The following is a 26,621-nucleotide window of genomic DNA, read 5'->3' on the forward strand; positions in this document are numbered from 1 at the left end:
CCTTTCAGGTTATGTTGATATAGGACTCGTTTTACTGTGGATATAGATCCTTTTGTACCGGTATCCTCCAGCATCTTCACAAGGTCCTTTGTTTTTCTGGGATTGATTTGCACTTTTCACACCAAAGTACATTCATCTCAAGGAGACAGAACACGTCTCCTTCCTGAGCGGTATGACGGCTGCGTGGTCCCATGGTGTTTATACTTGCATACTATTGTTTGTACAGATGAACATGGTACCTTCAGGTGTTTGGAAATTGCGCCCAAGGATGAATCAGACTTGTGAAGGTCTACAATTCTTTTTCCTGAGGTCTTGGCTGATTTCTTTGGATTTTTCCATGATGTCAAGCAAAGAGGCACAGAGTTTGAAGGTAGACCTTCAAAGGTAGGCCTAATAAATCCACAGGTACACCTCCAATTGACTCAAATAATGTCAAGTAGCCTTATCAGAAGCTTCTAAAGCCATGGCAATTTTCTGGAATGTTCCAAGCTGTTTAAAGGCACAGTCAACTTAGTGTATGTAAACTTCTGACCCATTGGAATTGTGATACAGTGAATTATAAGTGAAATAATCTGTCTATAAACAATTGTTGGAAAAATTACTTGTGTCATGCACGAAGTAGATGTCCTAACCGACTTGCCAAAACTATAGTTTGTTAATAAGAAATTTGTGGAGTGTTGAAAAAGGAGTTTGTGACTCCAACCTAAGTGTATGTAAACTTCTGACTTAAACTGTACAATGCTGCTATTTTAGTGGCCAAAACCTAAATTGCACCTGGGCTGGAATAATACATTATGGCCTTTCTCTTGCATTTCAAAGAAGCTACAAAAAAAACTGCATGTTTCTCCTAAATGTATCATTTCCACAAACTTCAAAGTGTTTCCTTTCTAACTGTATCAAGAATATGCATATCCTTGCTTCAGGTCTTGAGCTACAGGCAGTTAGATTTGGGTATGTAATTTTACGTGAAAAAAAAAAAAAAAGGGTGGATCCTTAAGAGGTTTTATAATTTCTGGGTAACAATTAAATACCTTACTGCGATTGTTTTGTATAAAATGGTCAAAAAGAAACAAAAGTTGTTTCTTAGCAAAGAGCAATTTCTCAAGAAAGAATTTAGTTTGACTGCACTGGGCCCTTAAAGATGCACAATGCAGAAATCACTGCCATTTCCTGGATGCAAAAATCCAAATAGTTTGCCTAATTTCAATTGGTGTGACAAAACAAGTATAGTGTACAGAGTCATTGTACCATTTAAACGGCTGTGAAATATATTTGTTTTAACCAAAAATATTGTATTTTCAGCTGTTTGAAGCTGGTAAAAGGCGCAAAAACAAAAACGTGAACAGGAAGCATAGAAATAGTACACAAAAAAGTCCATTATATCAGGAAACACATTAAGCAACGTACAAAAAATGGGATGCATGAATCAATTCTGTATTCTAAATTTAGTGAGTCTAAATGTGGAGATTGTGTCTAAGAGATATGGCAACATTTGACCAAAAGTATCTGTCAGAAAGAGTTTACATCAAGGTACGGTGAGTGTACACATTTTCATTATGAGTTGGTGATCTCTGCGGAAATTGAACCCACAACCTTCACATACAAGTAACCTTCACACACACACACAAGTAAAAAGGAAACAAACCAAAATATTGGAGCAAAATGAAGAAACAGGGAAAATCAGATTGTTTGTCTAGAAATCAAATAGGGAGAGTCAACTAAAAAGGTGTTAACCCTCCACATCTCAAGACAACTGGAGCCGGCCACTCTTAAATAGCACCTGGGCCAGCACAGGTGAAACACATACTAACGAGGTGACTCGTTGGTGCGCCCATCCTCGAAATAAATGGAAAAACCAAATCCTGTAGCATGTTCAATAGACAAACTCCTGAGGCCAAAGTTTTTGTTAACCGGTGTATGATTAGTAGAGCTTTACAGTATACATTCTGGGGAGAGTGCACATGCAGCATGTGAATGAGCCAGACAAGGACACAGCTGCTCTCCACTATTCCCATAGAGGACATGCATCACAGAACATGTGGGAAGGCATCTCTCACTCAGACCGAAAGCCATCAAAGCAGCAGATGGGAACCCAATTGACGCTCACTGGCAAGGCAGGCTTGATGACAGAGACCTAATTTGTATCGTCCTTAGGAAAGATACAGGAGAGCAGAATCAGGTTCGGGCACAATGATCACCAAAGCCGGAGAGACTCCCATTTGAGTAAAGTGGACACAGCTGTGTTATTTGGACTTTCTTCCACTCCGGTGACTTCAGTGATGTAAGATATGCACCTAATCCACACATACTGACACACAAAAACACCACAATAGAGAGGATTTCACCTAGAAACAGCCTACTGAATGCCACTTCAGGAAAAATAGCCACAAGAGATGTACAGGCTCTTCTATGGTACTCCATATGTTTGAAACAGCAAGAGCTGGTTGCTTGTACAGTATAGCACAAGTTTGGATTGTGTTGGATTGTGTTCATTCACGGGGTCATCGTGATCTACCACACACACACACACTCCACGGCGTACTAAACCTGACAACACAGTCCACCATCCACCCCTAAATGGATTCAATTGAGATTGTGTATCACTGGCCTACACACAAGACCCCATAACTTCAAAGTATAATTATGCTTATATAATTTAACTAATTAATAAAAAAAAATAAATGCTGAAATGTCATATGTCAATAAGTATTCATCCCCTTTGTTATGGCAAGCCTAAATAAGTTCAGGAGTACAAATGTGCTTACCAAGTCACATACTAATTTCCATGGACTCACTGTGTGCAGTAAGTGCTTAACAATTTTTGAATGACTACCTCATCTCTTTAGCCTACAAATATCTGCAAGATCCCTCATTCAAGCAATGAATTTCAAACACAGATTCAACCAGAAAGACCAGGGAGGTTTTCCAATGCCTCAAAAAGAAGGACACCTATTGGTAGATGGGTAAAAATGTAAAAAGCAGACATTGAATATCCCTTTGAGTAAGTTGAAGTTACTAATTGCACTTTGGATGGTGTATCAATACAACAAGTCACAGGCGTCCTTCCTAACGCTCAGGGATTTCCTCACGAGGCCAGTGGTGACTAACAGAGTTTCATTGTTTTAGTTATTTAACTAGGCAAGTCAGATAAGACATTCTTATTTTAATGGCAGTGATAGTTTACACAGGCAAAATCTTAAGACAAAAACCTGGTCCAGTCTGCTTTCCAACAGACAGAGACAAATTCACCTTCCAGCAGGACAATGTTACCAAGATAACATTGAATGTTCCCAAGTGGCCTAGCTACAGTTTCGACATAAATTGGCTTGAAAATCTATGGCGAGACATGAAAATGGCTGTCTAGCAGTGATCAACAACCAACTTGACAGAGCTTGAAGAATTGTTAAAAGAATGTGAAAGATATTGTAGAATCCAGGTGTGCAAAGCTAGACATTTGTAAAATATTGTAAAAACATGTTTTCACTTTGTCATTATGGGGGTAGTGTGTGTAGATGGGTAAGAAAGAAAAAAAAAACATTTTATCAATTTTGTATTCAGGTTGTAAGAAATTGCGTAATAAGCTGAGTGGTATGAATACTTTCTGAAGGCACTGATTTTAACATATTGGACCATGAATGTAGCCGATGCATGACCCATACGTTCAGGTATACTATTAGAAGGAAGCATTATCACCTGTAGCCCAACTGATGAAGCATAGTGGGTGAAAATGTTTGATCGCCTCATGAAGAAAGTCATCCTCTTTTGCACCGTTTTGAAAGAAGTACATCCTCAAACTGTCTAGAATGCTTGAACATTTGCACCGTAAAAAAACCAGTGTAGAAATCTCTCAAAATCTGTTTGAATCAATTAATTGTCTACCCTGTAAATGCCCCCCCATATCCTTTGAATCAATGTTTATGCATGGTTGAATCTAGTGAGACAGGAACTTTTAAAAGCTAAATGTCAACGGATCTGCTATCCTCTTCAGGGCTCTCCCCTTATTCACGGTAGACTTATTTTGTTGTTGAAAGAAGAATTTTCTGTGTCCGTTTTCCAAATGTCTTCCCGAGGTATAATGCAAAGGCCAACATTTCAAAACTATTTTTCAATGAAGTGTGTCCTGATAAAAATATTTTTAGGCACAAATGTCAAAAACATGTCACAGGATTATACAGACCTGTCTCTCACTTAACACCACTGACATACTCAGAGACCAGGGACACCAATACATTATACAGTATTTTAATTGACATTATATTCCCATCTGTGCCATGCATATTAACATGGTGTATGTGGAGCAGCCAGGGGGTGACACAGCCTGCCAAGAGAGCGAGATGGAAAGAGACAGAAAATGGAAAGAAAGACAGAGAGAGACGGAAAGAAAGACAGAGAGAGACGGAAAGAAAGACAGAGAGAGACGGAAAGAGAGACGGAAATAAAGACAGAGAGAGACGGAAAGAGAGACGGAAATAAAGACAGAATGGAAAGAAAGACAGAGAGAGACGGAAAGAAAGACAGAGAGAGACGGAAAGAGAGACGGAAATAAAGACAGAGAGAGACGGAAAGAGAGACGGAAAGAAAGACAGAGAGAGACGGAAAGAAAGACAGAGAGAGACGGAAATAAAGACAGAGAGAGACGGAAATAAAGACAGAGAGAGATGGAAAGAAAGACTGGGGCGAGAGAGAAAAGGAGAGCAAGTCACTTACATGGGAATCATTGGGCATGATGACAAACAATGCTCCAGTAAACATCAGCTGTTCAAGGAATCTCTGCTCTCCGACTGATTTTAAAGCGCATTAAGAATTTCGATATGGATGTTTAACAATGCCACACACGGTAGAAAGAACTCCTGACAAATACAAAAAAAATGCTACATTGTTCTCAGGGGCCTCATTTATACACCGTGCGTACGTACACAATATTCCCCAAAATGTGCGTGTGGCAGTTCACAGGCAAAGTTGGCATTTATAAGTATTCAGACAACCTTACATTTTGCTATGTTACAGCATTATTCTAAAATCGATTAAATAAAACATTGCATCAATCTACACACAATACCCCATAATGAAAAAGCAAAAACAGAAATAACTTGTAAATAAGTATTCAGACCCTTTGCTATGAGACTTGAAATTGGGCTCAGGCGCATCCTGTTCCCATTGATCATCCTTGAGATGCTTCACCTGTGGTAAATTCAATTGATTGGACATTGATTTGGAAAGGCACACACCTGTCTATATAAAGTCCCACAGTTGACAGTGGAAGTCAGAGCATAAACCAAGCCATGAGGTCCGAGACAGGATTGTGTCGAGGCACAGGGGAAGGGTACCAAAAAATGTCTGCAGTATTGAAGGTCCCCAAGAACACAGTGGCCTCCATTATACAAAAATGAAAGAAGTTTGGAACCACCAAGACTCTTCCTAGAGCTGGCCGCCCGGCCAAACTGAGCAATCGGGGGAGAAGGGCCCTGGTCAGGGTAGTGACCAAGAACCCGATGTTCACTCTGACAGAGCTCCAGAGTTCCTCTGTGGAGATGGTTGTCCTTCTGGAAGGTTCTCCCATCTCTGCAGCACTCTACCAATCAGGCCTTTATGGTAGAGTGGCCAGATGGAAGCCAGTCTTCAGTAAAAGGCACATGACAGCTCACTTGGAGTTTACCAAAAGGCACCTAAAGGAAAAAGATTCTCAGGTCTGATGAAACAAAGACTGAACTCTCAACGCCAAGGATCACGTCTGGAGGAACCATCCTTATGGTGAAGCATGGGTGGCAGCATCATGCTGTGGGGATGTTTTCCGCAGCAGTGACTGGGTGACTAGTCAGGATCGAGGGAAAGATGAACGGAGGAAAGTAAAGAGATCCTTGATGAAAACTTGCTCCAGAGTGCTCAGGATCTCAGACTGGGGTGAAGGTTCACCTTCCAACAACCAAGACAACGTAGTGGCTTCGGGACAAGTCTCGGAGTGGCCCAGCCAAAACCGAATGGGAGAAACTCCCCAAATACAGGTGTAAAGCTTGTTAAGTAACGTGGAAAAAGTCAAGGGGTCTGAATACTTTCCAAATGCACTGTAAATGTAACTTAACTGGAGAATGTGCTCACCTCCCTGCAAACTTTAGTTTTGCGTACGCATCTCTCTGCTAGTGGTTGAAATATTGCATTGAAAGTGGGCAAGTAAGTATTTTGTGCAAATGGGGGGATATAAAGCTTATTCATAAAAATAAAATAGGAGGAAAACATTAACAAGAACGCAGCCATTTCCCATTTGTGAGAAAAACAAAAATCTATGAATTTTATTTTTAGAATCTAAAAATAGACAAGTCTTTTTCATATTTATGTTATTGTCATAACCCTTGCAGAATAAACCCCTCACTTTTTCTGGCGTTGATGGGTTCATGCTCCCGAAGAAACAAACATTACCATGCGCATCTCTCATTGAGACTATTCTATTGGTTCCACTATGCCAGGCAAACTCAATCATTCAATTATTTCAAATAGTATTTGAACTCAGGTCTGCCATCATGCCATGGCGAAAGCAAATTAAAAACAAGGCCGTCTATCCAGTCAAACAATTTTATTGCCAGAGTGGAGAAAGAATTAAGCGTTAGCTCCAACCTTCACCACCAAAGCTCCTAGACTGATGCTGAAATGATAAGTGCTCTTTTCCTTCTGTGACATTTAGGAAATTCCCTGTGAGAAAGACACCTTCCAGTTTGATGATGCTCATGGGTGGACTTTTCACTGTAGCACCAAAAACTACATGGATGAGTCAGTCCCTGTTTAACCTCTGAACCCATAACATGCCCATGGAATATTTATAACCCCCAACATTCCCTTCACTTCACTTCACTTTACCTCAAAAGGAGACTGGCTGGTGCCTGAGCTAAAGGCGCTCAGACAAGTGAGTCCGTTAGCCCATATATGAGGCTAGAGACGTTGGTCGGAGGAGACGTAGAGATGTTGTATAGGAGGCAGCCTGTATAGGAGGCACCACGTGGGCAATGTCTCAGCACGTCAGCCTCATTGTGCAATATGGAGTTTGTCTGCTCATCTAGACTTAATTACAGTACCTGGGTGTACCAACCCTTAACTGCTGGTGAACAGGTAAGCCCCAGGCAGGGTTAGGGTTAACCCAGGCAGGCAGCCCTGGCCACAGCAGCTGTCAGGTTCAGGCCAGACAAGTCGCTAACATCTCAGCCCAGTAGGCAACCAGTAGTACAGTCCAGTGAGGCCAGTGTCAGCCTGGTCACACATAGCTGCTCCTGCCTCCTGGCGACAGGGGAATTAAAGGACACAGCACGGGGCCCAGAGCCCGGGGTCTGCCAGCTCAAACCCACAGCACCTCCCCGCTGTGTTGCTGAGCTAATGACTACCAACAATGCATCAGTCACACACCAAAGGAGCAGTGCAGTGGGTTTCAGAATACTCCTCAATGCTTCAGAATCTAACCAGAGAGACTAGCCCTCAATATTATCTAGGGATGTGCATCATTCCCTTTCAAGACGCATAAAGATACAATTTGGTGCGATTCAATTTTATTAGAGAATGAGTCGATGCAATTCGGTTCAATTTGATACATTAAAATGTTGCACATTCATTTTCCAATTGAAATTAAAATCTGCGGGTGATGGATCTCATGAGCTGGGCCTCTCCGAGCTGACTTCAGTATGTAAATTATGTCCAGTGCACTCTGTAAAGATTGGGACAGTGGTTAAAGTGCAGACTGAGCTTCAATTTGAGGGTACCTCCATAATCGGGTGAACTGTTTAGAAATTATAGCATTTGTACATAAAATGGGGGGGACGAAGGGACCAAAAGTATTGGGACAAATTCACGTGTATTAAACATTGAAAGCTCCTCAGAGAAGGAAGGGGAGGACCATCCTCAGTGAATTTCAGAAAAAATGTGAAATATAAAATGTAATTTTTAGATAAAACTACACTAAATATATTCACGTCATCAAATAATTTATTAAAACACATGGTTGCAATGAAGGTCTACAGTAGCCTCAACAGCACTCTCTGGGGTAGCACCATGGTGTAACCGGAGGTCAGCTAGATTCCGTCCTCTACTGGGTACATGACTTCAATACAAAACCTAGGAGGCTCATGGTTCTCACCCCCTTCCATAGATTTACACAGTAATTATGACAACTTCGAGAGGACATCCTCCAACCAATCAGACCTTGCAGTATGAACTGACATGTTGACCCAATCAAAGGATCAGAAAATTAATCTAGTACTGAAAGCAAGAGCTACAGCTAAGCTAGCACTGCAGTGTATAAAATGTGGTGAGTAGTTGACTCAAAGTATGAGAAAGACAACAGTTGAACAAATACATGTTTTTTAAATGGAGAAACAGATCTTTTGTTGTATTTTTCCCCCACTTATCTAGCTAGTGGTTACATTATCCTACTCAAACAGAGAGGGATGCTGTGTTAGCTAGCTGGCTATCCAACACTGGAACTCCAAGTCAAGGGAAACTGTTAGTTTCATTAATTTATTGCCACCGGGGCACGTCGGTGTATCTCCTAAACTGCTTGTTGTACAATGTATTGCATGATTGTAGCGGGTTTATTAACAAATTAGTTCTCGTAGCCATGTTGACTGATGTCAGCTAACATGGTGACAACAATGTAGGCTGTGTGTAGCGGTTACGGTTTGAATGTTTGGCCTGGAAAGATTTTTTCGCCTGGTCACAGACAGCTGTTGCATTGTCCACAAGCGAAAGGAAAAGGTGAGAGGTGAAAGTAAGCAGGACAGCGTGTAAAATGTGAGAAGGAATAATACAAGCAAATTATCGAATCAAATTTTATTTGTCACATGTGCCGAATACAACAGGTGTAGACCTTAGTGAAATGCTTACTTACAAGCCCTTAACCAACAATGCAGTTCAGAAAAATAAGTAAAAATATATACTATATACAGTCGTGGCCAAAAGTTGAGAATTAAACAAATATTAATTTTCACAAAGTTTGCTGCTTCAGTGTCTTTAGATATTTTTGTCAGATGTTACTATGGAATACTGAAGTATAATTACAAGCATTTCATAACAGTCAAAGGCTTTTATTGACAATTACATTAAGTTGATGCAAAGAGTCAATATTTGCAGTGTTGACCCTTTTTCAAGACCTCTGCAATCCGCCCGGGCATGCTGTCAATTAACTTCTGGGCCACATCCTGAATGATGGCAGCCCATTCTTGCATAATCAATGCTTGGAGTTTGTCAGAATTTGTGGGTTTTTGTTTGTCCACCTGCCTCTTGAGGATTGACCACAAGTTCCACAAGGGATTAAGGTCTGGGGAGTTTCCTGGCCATGTACCCAAAATATCGATGTTTTGTTCCCTGAGCCACTCAGTTATCACTTTTGCCTTATGGAAAGGTGTGCCATCATGCTGGAAAAGGCATTGTTCATCACCAAACTGTTATTGGATGGTTGGGAGAAGTTGCTCTCGGAGGATGTGTTGGTACCATTCTTTATTTATGGCTGTGTTCTTAGGCAAAACTGTGAGAGCAAGCCCACTCCCTTGGCTAAGAAGCAACCCCACACATGAATGGTCTCAGGATGCTTTGCTGTTGGCACCTTCTACGGACAAGCTTTTTTCCGGATGCCCTAAACAATCGGAAAGGGGATTCCGAAAAAATTACTTTACCCCTGTCCTCAGCAGTCCAATCCCTGTGCCTTCTGCAGAATATCAGTCTGTCCCTGATGTTTTCCTGGAGAGAAGTGGCTTCTTTGCTGCCCTTCTTGACACCAGGCCATCCTCCAAAAGTCTTCGCCTCACTGTGCACGCAGATGCACTCACACCTGCCTGCTGCCATTCCTGAGCAAGCTCTGTACTGGTGGTGCCCAGATCCCACAGCTGAATCTATTTTAGGAGACAGTCCTGGTACTTGCTGGACTTTCTTGGGCGCCCTGAAGCCTTCTTCACAACCGCTCTCCTTGAAGTTCTTGATTCAATAAATGGTTGATTTAAGTGCAATACCCTTGCCTGGGAAGCCCTTTTTGTGCAAAGCAATGATGACAGCACGTGTTTCCTTGCAGGTAACCATGGTTGACTGAGGAAGAACAATGATTCCAAGCACCACCCTCCTTTTAACACTTCCAGTCTGTTATTCGAACTCAATCAGCATGACAGAGTGATCTCCAGCCTTGTCCTCATCAACACTCTCTCGTTAACACAGGTGTTTTTTGGGATTCAGTTCATTTCCATGGCAAATCACTCTTTATAACATTCTGGAATATATGCAATTTGCCATCATACAAACTGAGGCAGCAGACTTTGAAAATTAATGTGTGTTATTCTCAAAACTTTTGGCCACGACTGTACAGGGGCTACAGCTTTTTACCTTGTCAGCTCGGGGATTCGATCCAGCAACCGTTCAATTACTGGCCCAACATTCTAACCACTAAGCTATCTGCAGCCCCTCTGGAGGTAGAGTAGAGTTAAAGTGACTATTCATAGATAAACAGAGTAGCATCAGCATAAAAGAGTGGAGGGGGGACAATGCAAATTGCCATTTGATTAGATGTTCAGGAATCTTATGGCTTGTGGGTAGCAGCTGTTTAGAAGCCTTTTGGACCTAGACTTGGCGCTCCAGTACCACTTGCCGTGCGGTAGCAGAGAGAACAGTCTATGACTAAGGTGGCTGATCATGCTCTTTGTATGTGGCTGCTATGAAAGTGAACTGTTTGCGGTGATCAGGGGTGTATTAATTTAGTTGAAAATTATATTTCTTAAAACAGAAGCAAACTGAATGAAACGGGGATAAACATACTTGAATTTGTCCAACAGAAACTTGTTTGCTAGAGTGTGATAGTCGGTATTGAATGAGTCACTATCACCTTAATTACTCAAAATCTTCTCTACCTGTGCACCTATGTTGTAAACTTGTAGCAACATCTTGATGGGTATAGAGAAAATTTGAGCATCATGCAGTAGCCTAAACCTATTGATTTTACAGTAGTCATTCAGTATTCAGCCAGTATCTAAAACTACCAGATACAGCTGGGTAGAGAATGGAGATGTGTAAAAGATGGGATGGAAGAGTTTATACTGTATGAAGGCATGTTGATGGGATGGAAGGGTTTATTATACTGTATGAAGGCATGTTGATGGGATGGAAGGGTTTATTATACTGTATGAAGGTATGTTGTGGGGATGGAAGGGTTTATACTGTATGAAGGTATGTTGATGGGATGGAAGGGTTTATACTGTATGAAGGTATGTTGATGGGATGGAAGGGTTTATACTGTATGAAGGTATGTTGTGGGGATGGAAGGGTTTATACTGTATGAAGGTATGTTGTGGGGATGGAAGGGTTTATACTGTATGAAGGTATGTTGATGGGATGGAAGGGTTTATACTGTATGAAGGTATGTTGATGGGATGGAAGGGTTTATACTGTATGAATGCACTATGCAATGAAATGGGCAGCGACCATGTAATGCTTTTACAATATACAGAAGTGCGCTGACACGGTTTTTTAAAATTGAGAAACAAGCTTAAAGTTCTTTACTGACCATCATTTTCACTTATCTGACACCTTGCATGATGAGTTTCTCACACGACTGGCCTATCTGGGTGATGTTTTTTCTCGTCTGAATGATCTGAATCTAGGATCACAGGGACTCTCCACAACTATATTCAATGTGCTGGACAAAATTGAGGCTGATTAAGAAGTTGGAGCTCTTCCCTCTCTGCATTATCAAGGACAACACACAGGTCTTTCCATCATTCTCTTATTTTTTTTGTGCACAAATGAACTCAAGCTTACGGACAATGTCAAGTGTGATATAGCGAAGCACCTGAGTGAATTGGTTGCGCAATTACGCAGGTACTTTCCAGAAACGGATGACAAACAACCTGCCTCCAGTCCACTTATTGATATCTGAACAAGAAAGAATCATTGAAACTGCAACAATCTGTCCTGTGAAAATAACTTAAATCATAAGCCACTGCCAGATTTCTGGATAGGGCTGCACTCAGTTTCTTGCCTTGGCAAACCACTCAAGACACAAATGCTGCAGAGTGAAGGAAAATCCGCCAACAAGTGCCCAGAATATGTGGGAACTCCTTCAAGACGGTTGGAAAAGCATTCCTCATGAAGCTGGTTGAGAGAATGCCAAGACTGTGCAAAGCTGTCATCAAGGGTGGCTACTTTGAAGAATCTCAAATATAACAAGCATGTTGATTTGTTTAACTCTTTTTTGGTTACTAGATGATTCCATAGGTGTTATTTCATAGTTTTGATATCTTCACTATTATTCTACAATGTAGAAAATAGTAAAAAGAAAGAAAAACCCTTGAATGAGTGTGTCCAAACTTTGGACTGATGCTGCATTTTAGTCTAGAAGAGTAGAATGAAAACAGTCGTTGAATGTTGTTTTCACTATAGTCCAATAATCTTCACAAGATGTAAGAAAAACTGTTTGGGGAAGTACAATCAAGGTAAGTGATAAATGTCAAAAGGTTGGAATTCCCCTTTACTGTCTCTCAATCTGAGGTTGGTGGGATAAAGACATTACTTGAGACTGATGCCTTTGTTTACTGTGTTCTACTGGTTCTAGATGCACGATGAAGAGTGCTTGCAGACGATGAGATGATGAGTGATGAAAATAAATGGCCTGCAAAACCGTCAGTGTGGTTCGTCACGTCCCTACTTCCGGAGTGTGGTCCTCCCTCACTGCCCTTCTGTAGCTCAGTTGGTAGAGCATGGCGCTTGTAACGCCAGGGTAGTGGGTTCGATTCCCGGGACCACCCATACGTAGAATGTATGCACACATGACTGTAAGTCGCTTTGGATAAAAGCGTCTGCTAAATGGCATATATAAGAACTACAGCGCTGCTTGGAGGGACCAAAGTTACTTCGCGAGCCACACCACACGGATCATGTCTGGGGATTTTCGATCAAGGCAAACCTGTATCCCATGGACCCCTCAACCCAACACTATAGCACCCCAAACCGAGGCTCACTCTGGGCCAAGCTGGATGGCTACTGTCAGTATTGTGCTGGAGTCTTTTGAAAATACTTTAGTTGATCTTTGAATAGGCCTGTTCAGATTCCTCCATGAGGTAGAGCACCCACCCCCCTTTAAGACATTTAAGCAGGTAAGCACAACATTCAAAATTCAAAAGATGCAAGTGTTTTCAAAAGAATCAGAGTACTGGCAGGAGTTCATTTAGTTTCAGGCTCTGCTCAACTTAAATGCAGATGCTATTACCCACTTTCTCTTGCTCTACTGAAATTGTCATCCTTCAAGAAGTGTATTGTTTGCATTGTTTTAGTATAGCGATGTTGTGAGGTGCTGGAAAAACCTTCATAGTGGTGCTTGAATCACATTTCTGAAAAGGTGAAGGAATCCTGATGTGTGAAGATGATACATTTAAAGTAATTCATTAGTTAATTCCTAATTCACTGTAATTCCGCCATTTAATAATTGTGTTTTCATTACACCAGTGACAGCCACCAAGGCAAGCATTAGCATTCAATGAGGCGAATAAGTATGCCCAACCTTGAGCAAGTACACAGCCATTTACGGGAGGGATATGGACAGAGATGTATTGCAACTAACGTCAAAGGCAAGCACTGGAATTTCAAGATGGGTTCTGGTAAGTGGGTGGATGCGTGTGGTCCTTTCTCAGGATTTTACTGAACCGTTTCCGGACATATTACACATCCATACACAAAGGTGGTCCATTATCTGAGGTTTATAGGACACGAAGGGCCGAACACGTGCCCAAAAATTCCCCAGAAACAGTACATTTTCAGAATTGTGCACTAGTGTGATGAACGCCTATGCGCCAAATGAAAAAGCCCAGGATATTTGTATCTCGATAAAACAACATTCTTGTTCTTCACCATTTGCTGTCAGATATAACTTACTCAACGTGGCGGTTAAAAATTCCACTATTAAAAACGGAATGGCAATTTAAAAAAGGGTGAAATAGGGCCTCCCGGGTGGCGCAGTGGTCTAGGGCACTGCCAGAGACCCTGGGTTCGCACCCAGGCTCTGTCACAGCCGGCCGTGACCGGGAGGTCCATGGGGCGACGCACAATTGGCCTAGCGTCGTCTGGGTTAGGGAGGGCTTGGCCGGTAGGGATATCCTTGTCTCATCGCGCACCAGCGACTCATGAGGCGGGCCGGGCGCAGTGCACGCTAACCAAGGTCGTCAGGTGCACAGTGTTTCCTCTGACACATTGGTGCGGTTGGCTTCCGAGTTGGATGCGCACTGTGTTAAGAAGCAAAGCAAATTAAAGTAATACAAAGTGAAGTATTTGTCTAATATTCATAGCAGCAATGACTAGATCAAGCTTGCGAGCTTCACAAAATTGTTGGATGCATTTGCTGTTTGTTTTGTTACGTTTTATTATTTTGTGCCCAATAGAAATGTGGCGGACTGCAATAGCATCGAACAGTCCCCGCGATATGCAACTGTTCAGGGAAGTCAGGAACCAATACACGCAGTCAGTCAGGAAAGCTAAGGCCAGCTTCTTCAGGCAGAAGTTTGCATCCTGTAGCTTCAACTCCAAAAAGTTCTGGAACACTGAAGTCCATGGAGAACAAGAGCACCTCCTCCCAGCTGCCCACTGCACTGAGGCTAGGTAACATGGTCACCACCGATAAATCCATGATTATCCAAAACTTCAACAAGCATTTCTCAACGGCTGGCCATGCCTTCCGCCTGGCTACTCCAACCTCGGCCAACAGCTCCGCCCCCCCCGCAGCTACTCGCCCAAGCCTCTCCAGGTTCTCCTTTACCAAAATCCAGATGGCAGATGTTCTGAAAGAGCTGCAAAACCTGGACCCGTACAAATCATTTGGGCTTGACAATCTGGACCCTCTATTTCTGAAACTATCCGCCCCCATTGTCGCAACCCCTATTACCAGCCTGTTCAACCTCTCATATCGTCTGAGATCCCCAAGGACTGGAAAGCTGCCGCAGTCATCCCCCTCTTCAAAGGGGGAGACACCCTGGACCCAAACTGTTACAGACCTATATTCATCCTGCCCTGCCTATCTAAGGTCTTCGAAAGCCAAGTCAACAAACAGGTCACTGACCATCTCGAATCCCACCGTACCTTCTCCGCTGTGCAATCTGGTTTCCGAGCCGGTCACGGGTGCACCTCAGCCACGCTCAAGGTACTAAACGATATCATAACCGCCATCGATAAAAGACAGTACTGTGCAGCCGTCTTCATCGACCTTGCCAAGGCTTTCGACTCGGTCAATCACCATATTCTTATCGGCAGACTCAGTAGCCTCGGTTTTTCAGATGACTGCCTTCCCTGGTTCACCAATTACTTTGCAGACAGAGTTCAGTGTGTCAAATCGGAGGGCATGCTGTCAGGTCCTCTGGAAGTCTCTATGGGGGTGCCACAGGGTTCAATCCTCGGGCCGACTCTTTTTTCTGTATATATCAATGATGTTGCTCTTGCTGCGGGCGATTCCCTGATCCACCTCTACGCAGACGACACCATTCTATACACTTCCGGCCCGTCCTTGGACACTGTGCTATCTAACCTCCAAACGAGCTTCAATGCCATACAACACTCCTTCCGTGGCCTCCAACTGCTCTTAAACGCTAGTAAAACCAAATGCATGCTTTTCATCACCACCCTGGATGGTTCCAACCTTGAATATGTGGACATCTATAAGTACCTAGGTGTCTGGCTAGACTGTAAACTCTCCTTCCAGACTCATATCAAACATCTCCAATCGAAAATCAAATCAAGAGTGGGCTTTCTATTCCGCAACAAAGCCTCCTTCACTCACGCCGCCAAACTTACCCTAGTAAAACTGACTATCCTACCGATCCTCGACTTCGGCGATGTCATCTACAAAATTGCTTCCAACACTCTACTCAGCAAACTGGATGCAGTTTATCACTGTGCCATCCGTTTTGTCACTAAAGCACCTTATACCACCCACCACTGCGACTTGTATGCTCTAGTCGGCTGGCCCTCGCTACATATTCGTCGCCAGACCCACTGGCTCTAGGTCATCTACAAGTCCATGCTAGGTAAAGCTCCGCCTTATCTCAGTTCACTGGTCACGATGGCAACACCCATCCGTAGCACGCGCTCCAGCAGGTGTCTCACTGATCATCCCTAAAGCCAACACCTCATTTGGCCACCTTTCGTTCCAGTTCTCTGCTGCCTGTGACTGGAACGAATTGCAAAAAAATTAAATAATAATAATAATAATAATAATAATAATAATTCGCTGAAGTTGGAGACTTATCTCCCTCACCAACTTCAAACATCTGCTATCTGAGCAGCTAACCGATCGCTGCAGCTGTACATAGTCTATCGGTAAATAGCCCACCCAATTTTACCTACCTCATCCCCATACTGTTTTTATTTATTTACTTTTCTGCTCTTTTGCACACCAATATCTCTACCTGTACATGACCATCTGATCATTTATCACTCGTGTTAATCTGCAAAATTGTAATTATTCGCCTACCTCATGCCTTTTGCACACAATGTATATAGACCACTTTTTTTCCTATTGTGTTATTGCCTTGTTAATTGTTTACTCCATGTGTCTGCTCACACTGCTATGCTTTATCTTGGCCAGGTCGCAGTTGCAAATGAGAACTTGTTCTCAACTAGCCTACCTGGTTAAATAAAGGTGAAATAAAAAAATAAAAAATGATAAATAATGTAGTGTCATTTGAGTCACTTTTATTGTAAATAAGAATGTAATGCGTTTCTAATCCCTTCTACACTATGTGGATGTTACCATGATTACAGATGATACTGTGAGTAATGAGTGAGAAAGTTAGACGCACAAATATCATAGACGCACAAACTAATTTGTTAGTTCGACACGGTTGGATCTTTTTGTGTCTAAAATTACGTGGGGAAAAATGTAGCTGGAAACGCCTTTCATGTGCAAATATTGATCGCCTATCATAACCATCATATTGAAGTAAACTTTGATTCACACGATGATATGGTGAGTGGTCCTCCCACTACGACTCTGGAAACCACGCAGTTTTAAACTACAGATGAAAGAGGAAACGAATTTCACATGGTGGTGAAAGTGCAGCGCGATGAGCTTGATGCTCCTTTCGAATAGACATCGAGGGTCTGATTCTGCTGCTATGATGATCGACGTTTGACTGCAGTTTGACAAATATTCGCTCTCTCACCCATCATTTTTGATACGTGTATACCCGCACAGCATACTGTATCTGCAAACTGTTGGTTAGAGCGCGCATGCTAAGACCAAAGTGTGCAAATGTTCTATTTATTAACGTAACAGTATGTTACAAAACTATCCGTAGAGTTGAAAAAGCGCTGGAAACCCATTTATTCAGTAAATGAAAACTTAAGCAAAAAAGTACATTTTGCGCATGCTATTTCATCACGCACTGATTTTTATCCTAAATGAGTTTGGCAGAAACACCACTGGTGGGAATATTCGCATATCTTCTTTATGCGGATGATAGAATATTCGCATGAGAATATGAGGCAATTGGAAGGAAACATAGGTACGGATGATCTTATCTTGTGTGTGACAGGGTTACTTCCTACTTACCCAATTCTATTTTCCACCAATATAGTACACACACGGTAACAGCATAATTCCATTTCAACTTGGGTGGGTAACGAGAAGCATAGAAGGATGCATGCAAAGACAACTCAGAAGACATTGGAAATCACCATCTTCCCAGGGGCTTGAACAAAAACAGATGAGACCACTGGATAAGGTTCAAATAGAAAGAGTGAAGTGTCATGTATGTTCAAGTAAAACATTTACATTTTTGTTACTTCCTACATGTACATTCCGTGACTCATCTAACCACTTAAACACCTATTTTTCTTATACATTATAAAACAAAATGCACTCCAATATTAAACTCACCAATAATGTAATACCTTATAAAATAAATGAAAACGAGACTAATGTGTGGAAATGAATGAGTGCAATCTGCACAAGAGTAATGGTACTTGATCTGCAGTATGGACTCAGGCTGCAGTAGAGGCTGTTCCCCTCTGCCCCACTGACTGAAAAAAAACTAATTCCCTCTAGATTACTATATTCACTTTAGTTGACTGTTGTGTACATTTATGTTTGTTGTGCTGTATTTGACTTGTGTTATATTGTATTCGTTTTTTAAAATGCATTTTATGAAATTGTTTATGCAGGGCTCCTTCGTAAGAGAGACACTGGTCTCAATGGTGACTCCCTGATTAAATAAATGGATAATGAACTCTAAACCTCCCCCCCTGAAAATGTCCAATCCCAAATCTAGTAAAAATTGTTTTGGGGGAGGAGGAGAAAAAGTGTAAGTCAGTTGTGGAACTTATGCAAGGTCATTATAGCAGGCTTCAAATGCACTATTACAGCAGTGGCCTGGCTGTGACCCTTCACTATAGAGGGAGAAGGAGAGCTCCATCACTGGAACCACACTGGGGCTGGCAGCTGGTTGTAGTCTGGGCCTTGGAGACTAGACTATAGAGAGGGATGTGAAGAGGGTGGCTAGCTATGACCCTCACCTATAAGAGAAGGATGTGAAGAGGGGAGGGTCTAGCTCCTTGGGACCAGACTGGCTATAACCCTCAACTATAGGAGGAGGGGATGTGAAGACAGGGGGAGAGCTCCTTAGGACAAAACAGGTGGTGGCCAATAAGTTGCCAACTATGGGTAGACTTAGCAGCCAGCAGGAATATACAACTAGCAGAAAACAAGGACTGCATCTCAAATGGCACACTAATCCCTCAAGTGTTCACTACTGATTCAGAAAAGTGGATTGCAATTAACAAGACTGAGCTAAGTTATATTTAGACTGAGATAGTAGTCTATTGAACAACCTCACCCGACTTCCATAGGACACTGACTATGACCTACATTATATAGTTGACCTGACCTTCAGTGTACTCTAGTCTGACAGAAATATGCACTAATCTATATACAGTAGGTCTATTTATAGCTGTTAATGTCAGTAAAGGGATAGTGAAGTACTACTAGAGATACTAAATGCCAGTCAGTCACTGTGCGGCAAGGCCATTAAGATCAAGATTTATTGCACTGATGTGTCTGCAGGGTAGTGAGGCAATGTTACAGACTGGCCAGACGACCACGCTAGAGGATGAAAGCAGACATGAATGTACAGATCTTAAGGTATTTGGGCTTTTAAAACGCATACGCTGTAATTCAAAACATTACTTACAGAGGGAAGGGACCAATGTATGCATGTATCCGTGGCCTTAACAGATTTAGTCTTTATTTATACATTTCCTTAACGTTACTGCATTAGAGACCCAGCAGGAAGCTTATTGTGCTGTAGACCACAAGACCCACTTCCAGGTTTTACCATAGTCCTAGTCTGTGATTCAAATCGATGCAGATTAATGACCTGCACACAGACTGATAATTTTCCAGACAATTGTAAACTATGAACAAAAATATAAATGCAACATGTAAAGTGTTGCTCCCATGTTTCATGAGCTGAAAAAGATTCCAGAAATGTTCCATACGCACAAAATGTATTTCTCTCAAATTCTGTTAACAAATGTTTACATCCCTGTTAGTGAGCATTTCTCCTTTGCCAAAATAACCCATCCACCAACAGCATAATCATTACACAGATGCACCTTGTGCTGGGGACAATAAAAGGCCACTGCAATGTGCTGTTTTGTCACACAACGCCACAACTTTTCAAGTCGAGGGACCATGCAATTGGCATGCTGACTGCAGGATTGTCTACCTGAGCGGTTGCCAGAATTTCTCTACCATAAGCCACTTCCAACGTCATTGTAGGGAATTTGGCAGTACGTCCAACCGGCCTCACAACCACAGACCACATGTAACCACGACAGCTCAGGACCTCAACATCCTGCTTCTTCACTAGCGGGATCATCTGAGACCAGCCACCCGGACAGCTTATGAAACAGAGTTTGCACAACCAAAGAATTTCTACACAAACAGTCTCAGGGAACCTTATTTGCATGCTCGTTGTAACTGGCCTTCCTTAGACTTGTTGAGTATCAGCAGCATCAGCATTTGTGGGTTCGATTACAGGCTCAAAATGGCCAGAAACAAAGAACTTTCTTCTAAAACTCGTCAGTCTAGTCTTGTTCTGAGAAATTAATGCAATTAATTGCATGCGAGAAATTGCCAAGAAACTGAAGATCTCGTACAATGCTGTGTATTACTCCCGTCGCAGAACAGCGCCAACTGTTTCTAACCAGAATAGAAAGAGGAGTGGGAGGCCTCGGTGCACAACTGAGCAAGAGGACAACTACATCAGTGTGTCTAGTTTGAGAAACAGATGCCTTACAAGTCCTCAACTGGCAGCTTCATTAAATAGTACCCGCAAAACACCAGTCTCAACATCAGCAGTGAAGAGGCAATTTTTCGCATGGAATAGCCTTAATTTCTCAGAACAAAACTAGACTGAAGAGTTTCAGAAGAAAGTTATTTGTTTCTGGCCATTTGGAGCCTGTGATCGAACCCACAAATGCTGATGCACCAGATACTCAACTAGCCTAAAGGCCAGTTTTATTGCTTCTTTAAATCAGAACAACCATTTTCACCTATGCTAACAAAATTGCAAAAGGGTTGTCTAATGACCAATTAGCCTTTTAAAATGATAAACTTGGATTAGCTAACACAACGTGCCATTGGAACACAGGAGTGATGGTTGCTGGTAACAAGTCTCTGTACGCCTCTGAAGATATTCTATTAATATCAGCTGTTGTTTCAAGCTACAATAGTAATTTACAACATTAACAATGTCTACACTGTATTTCTGATCAATTTGATGTTATTTTAAATAGACCAACAACAAAAAATAAGATTTTATTTAAAAAACAAGGACATTTCTAAGTGACTCCAGTGTATAGCCTGGGATAAAGCAGGCACAGTATGAAGTTATGGAAATCTGTATACCGCCTAACTCTCATATATAGCACAGTATAGCCAAGTAGTCAATTGTTTTAAGGAATGCATGAAAGACAAACAGTCCATTTAATACTGTATTTTTTTGTAACAAAGACAAGAGACATCTGTCTGTTTCTATAGAGCTTTGTCCGTTTGAGCTCCTATTCAGCTTGGCTTTATCTTGGGCCAGACTGTCCAAAAGAGCCTGCTGGTTCTGCTTGTCTTGCGAGCCTCGAAGGGCAAACCAGGCCAACCCTTCCGGAGCAGGGCTTTAGAAGTTATAGAACTCATTCTAATTCTATGGTAGTGGAACTGTTGTTAGCCACTCTGTTCTAAGAATGTGTCAGACTGCCAGTCCAGTGGAGCAGAGGGGTTCTTGGGTAATGTGCCCCATTGTTGTAACAGAGAGAAAGGGGGAATACGCATGTCCCACCAGGAGTCTGGTGGGACAAAACTTACCATATGCTGCCTCACATTAGAATGACAAAAGGCACATTTTTCTACGTGAATTCAGAGAAATCTCATGATGTACTTTGTTGGATCCTTGTAAAACACCAGCCGAAACAAAGAAGAAAAATCAGTTAAAAACCGACAACCAACTAGGCCACATTATATAGTTCTGCTAAAACCTCAACTGTGCAAGCTACATTTCATGACTCATGAGTTCTTATTTCTCTTGTTAAATCTTGTCTTTGTCAATATAGTAAAGAGAGAAATACCTACAGTAGCTAAGTATTCCAGCATAGATTAACTTCACTGTGAGAAAGTCGAGCCTGAGGCTGCAATCGTATTATATGGACATAGATTACAGCTATACTTTAAATAGCCTCTAATGCTTGTCATTTTCTATAAGACACAATGTCTATTCCAGGCCCCAGGCAGTAGTTAAGTCGTTTATGAGGGCCTAATTGTATTAATTGTCACCCCCCAGACTCGTTGGTCAAAATGTGTGCACTAGAAAAGGGAATAGGGTGCCATTTGGAACGTAGCCAGGCAGGCAAAACACTGAAGGGCTCAGTTAGTTAGGATTGATCGTGCCGTGCTGCTTTGGAACACATATCGAAACAAGGCCAAGGTTTTAGACAATTACAGCATACAGACCCATTTTTCAATGATCAAATTAGGACAGTCTCCAAACCAGCAGCATATACTTGATGATCCATTCTCACTGTGTAATAACAATGCTATTACCATGCATAACTATAATAACACTAATCGCATGCATTATTACTCTGGTAAAACAGTTCTGATTGATCCCTTTATCCCCAATACAGCCCCTTGCATAGAATGATTCTAATTCTACAATTCTAATGATTCTACGGTTCCTCCTCCAGTTGTAGAAAGCATGAATCATTCTACCTGGCCTGTAGCCTATATCTGCATCATCCAACTTAATGGAATTAAACTGCTGACCTGAAAGGACTCGATTCCAAAAAGCTATCAACAGCCCATGGATCAAGCTCTGGCTGTGGTTGTCCTTTTCCAAATGCCAATTTGACTTCAGCAGATATATGAAAGAGCAAACAATGCCAGAGTTAACGGTTATATCAACAATGTAAATACTGTAGGTCAAACATGGGTGGATCTGGGAGGGCATAGGCCCAGCCACTGGGGAGCCGGGCCCAGCCAATCAGAATGAGTTATTCCCCACAAAAGGGATGTGGAGGTCCTGATCTGGTCACAAGTGGTCTGCAGTTGTGAGGCCGGTTGGACATACTGCCAAATTCTCTAAAACGACATTGATGGCTTATGGTAGAGAAATTAACATTAAATTCTCTGGCAACAGCTCAGGTAGACATTCCTGCAGTCAGTGTGCCAATTGCGGTATTGTGTTGTGACAAAACTGCACATTTTAGAGTGGTCTTTTATTGTCCACAGCACAAAGTGCACCTGTGTAATATTCATGCCGTTTAATCTGTTTCTTGATATGCCACAACTGTCTGGTGGATGGATTATCATGGCAAAGGGGAAATGATCATGAACAGGGATGCAAACAAATTTGTGCAAAAGTTGAGAAATAAGCTTTTTGTGCGTATAAGAACATTTCGGGGATCTTTCATTTCAGCTCAAGAATCATGGGACCAACACTTCACATGTTGCATTTATATTTTTGTTCAGTATATTGTCAGTCAGATAAACCTGAATCTGTTTGCCTGTGCTTCCATACAAAAGGTCAGTAGTGAGTCACAAAGTGCCTCTCTGCACTTAGCAGTTTGTAGCCCCTGAATCTTTCATGAACATTATGGGCATGTGGCAGAGAATCGGAGCACAAAAGTACAACATCGTCTTAAAACGCGTGCAGAGCAGCTACACAGTTCTGCATGCATATGGATAATAATCAAGTCACTTATTAGTGGCACTGTAGTTTGGAAAATACTGATTATCCAAGTCGGATTTAGAAGGAGTTTCATTTTACTTGCGTGTGGTGGCATTATAACATGTTACATAACACAGATTGCAATGTGAAAACTCTGAGCCATAGTAAAAAAATAAAATAAATATATATATATTTTTTAAATCAACTGTAATCTTTTCAGAGAGGAGCTAAAGACAGTAAAAAGGAAACCAACGCAAAGTAGCTGATGCGCTGTGTTCTCTCGATATTCTATAGAATGCTGCCTGAGACTGTAGTCTAAGCATGCCTTCTTTAATCTGTTGTGACACAGCTCAGCTCCAATACGACTTTTTGGAGGAGAAGAGACATTTTGGACAGCCGTGCCTGGCTCACCGATCCAGGAAATCACACTCATTATTATATTTTATTTGCAGTTTTACTTCAGTGTCTTATTGCAAACAGTTTTGAAATATATTTTTTTCTGAACAGGCTTCCTTTTTACTCTGTCAATTACATTATGATTGTGGAGCAAATACAATGTGGATACATCCTCAGTTTTCTATCACAGCCATTAAACTCAGTAACTGTTTTAAAGTCACCATCGGCCTCATGGTGAAATCCCTGAGCGGTGTCCTTCCTCTCCGGCAACTGAGTTAGGAAGGACACCTGTATCTTTGTAGTGACTGGGTGTATTGATATACCATTCAAAGAGTAATTAATAACTTCCACATTCTCAAATGGACATATAAAATGTCTGCCATTTTATTTTTTACCTATCTACCAATAGGTGCCCTTCTTTGCGAGGCATTGGAAAACCTCCCTGGTCTTTGTGGTTGTATCCATTTGAAATTCACTGCTCGACAGAGGGACCTTACAGATAATTGTATGTGTGGGCTACAGAGATGAGGTAGTCATTCAAAAATAATGTTAAACGCTATTATTGCGCACACAGTCCATTCTACTTATGTGACTTGTTAAGCACATTTTTACTCCTGAACTCATTTAGGCTTGCATTAATAAAGGGGTTGAATACTTATTGACTTAAAACATTTCTGTTCATTATTTGTATGCATTTCAAAAACAATTCCACTTCAACATTCTGGGTTATTGTGTGTAGGCCAGTGACAACAAAAAAAATCTACATGTATTCCATTTTAAATTCAGGCTGTAACAACAAAATGTGGAAAAAGCCTGAAGGCATTGTATTTCTCTATGGAGTCAGACTCCTCCACAATGGTAGCCATTAGTTCCACCCACAGTAAAATACTGTGTTAGGTAACATTGACAGCTGTCAGAGTCTGAAGGATATGAGCTTATTACCCCAGCCAGGGCAATAACGTTTTACCGTAGGACATAAATCAAATGACCTCGGACAATGGAAGATTGCTTTAGCAGGTGTCCGGTCAGACGTATAGGACCAAAATCATTTCTGAGTAAATATATTTTCTAAATAGATGCATATTTAAGTCCTCCGACTGCCTGTCACAGACTTCAAACAAGTGAGAGTCATCCTGACTGGAAGAATGAGCAGAATTGATGGTAGACAGCACCATCAAAGAAATTGGCCATACTATTCATCACAGCAAGCCCAGAGGGAAGAGTGTGTAATTGTATGTGACAGTCTCTGAACAAATCCTTATAGTAATCAACATCGTGAATGACAAATAGGAGCCTACCTTATAGGTGTATGGCGGCTCATTGTGGTTGACTCCATCTTTCACAAGTTTATCCCTGATCAAGACCTTCAGTTTGGGATTGGCCACCAACTCTTTACAATCATCAGTTAAACTTAGATTGTGGTTTGTTGAACAAGATGATTGTTGGTGACCTCCATTTCCAACCTCCTCCTGATTGGATTCTGTCCATGACCTTGACCACTGGAAGTCATTCTCGCAATCTGTGATGAGCGTGGTGCTGGTGCCCAACAGGGGGCTCAAGGGAGAGGGGTTCAGAGGCTCGAGGGTGAAATAAAGACCGGGAGCTTTTTTCTTGTCCTCCTCTCTTAACTTCTTCACCGCGTTGAGTACTTTTTGTCGGTGGTGCCGTGCGTGTACCCCTATGGCGTCAAGATCGGGGTCCCCAATTTGTTTACAAACTTCCAAATCATCGTAGCCATTGTCCACAAACGCCTCCAAGTATTGGGGCACCTGAATAGTCTGTAGCCACTCGTAGACAAGGCTTGGGCCGGTGCGCATCATTTTGATATCCGATATGATGAGCAATGTATGCCATGCATATGCTGTTAGAAATAGTATTCTATCAAAAACGTAAACTTCAGGGGCGCGCGGTATCCTTGTGACATAACATATGCCGCGGTCGCTATGTCATCGCCATCAGTGGTCCAACGTTCCAGGCTCATGCAAAGATGATTCCAGTTATGAGAGATCCAAGGAATCAAGCCAACTAGTAATAGTGTTCAATAATGACCAAGACGTGTGCATTCACGATTCAGAATATATCTTTTTTTGCCTAATTGTTTCATAGGCCTGCATGTTGTGGAGGTTCCAAAAATCCAACCAAGCAGGTGCATGTAGTTATCAATTAATCCAAGCAGGCGAGAACGAGTGGCATGATATCCAAGCAAAACACAATGAGTTTCAAAAGACAAATAAAAGGAATTGTGCAATAGGTGTAAGCCTACACAGGCTGAATATCAGTCGGTTTCTATTCCTCAACCTTATGTTCGTTTCGTTGCAGCAGTTTTCAGTCGCGATATAGTTACAAACTTCAGGAGGATCCGAGACGGTAACCTACATGTGAGCTAAAAAGGTTTTCATTTATCACTGCTTCTTATCAACAGCTACTAACACATTTGTTGTAGCACGTGGTTCAATGCATCCTCTCTCTCCCGATGTAACTTTCTCTTCGGTCTAGTATGCTTTCGACTCTAAAGTTCCATTCAATCAAAACGCATTCGCTTTGCGCCTGCCTGTGTTGTTTTATGACCAGTAAGAATTATCTGTACTCTAGCGGCCCCTGTCCGACACGCCGTAGTTGACTGATTGAAAATAAGTAAATCATTACCAAGCAGTAATATATGCATATTGGGATCAATTATACAAAATTAAGGCAATAATTGTCGAGTGAAGTGAATCAGTAGGCTACAAATATATATATTTTTAATGAGTTGTACCACGCCTGATTTGTGATTCCTGTCAAGAGACGTTTTATCTTCCCTTAAAACACAGAACTTTTAATGAACATATGGGTGCAGGCAGTTGCTCCAGCCCTGTTCTGATGACACACCTGATTGAAACCAACTTATAAATAATTTGTTTTGATTTACTTGACCCAACAATTATAGCCGTTCATGTTGTTTAACACTTGATTCCAACTTGCATAAATATTTGGCATTTATTTTCAATCAGTTAACAGCCACAAACACCACTTGAG

General features: G+C 41.7%; 1 protein-coding gene across 6 annotated transcripts in view; it reads right to left on the reverse strand.

The window, feature by feature from the left end:
• sash1b (SAM and SH3 domain containing 1b) overlaps positions 1-26,211 on the reverse strand; it is a 73,040-nt gene extending 46,829 nt beyond the window's left edge. For 5 of the 6 annotated variants that reach the window (XM_035743498.2, XM_052486520.1, XM_035743499.2 and 2 more), the window contains exon 1: positions 24,905-26,210. In XM_035743498.2, the coding sequence (XP_035599391.1) occupies positions 24,905-25,426 (522 nt within the window). In that variant the 5' untranslated portion in view covers positions 25,427-26,210. Of the gene's footprint in view, positions 1-24,904 lie in introns of all 6 variants that reach the window. The other variant, XM_035743497.2, reaches the window with a different exon arrangement.
• Between the last annotated feature and the right edge of the window lie 410 nt (positions 26,212-26,621).

Source organism: Oncorhynchus keta, chromosome 29, assembly GCF_023373465.1.
Source record: "Oncorhynchus keta strain PuntledgeMale-10-30-2019 chromosome 29, Oket_V2, whole genome shotgun sequence".
Classification (NCBI taxonomy): Eukaryota; Metazoa; Chordata; class Actinopteri; order Salmoniformes; family Salmonidae; genus Oncorhynchus; species Oncorhynchus keta.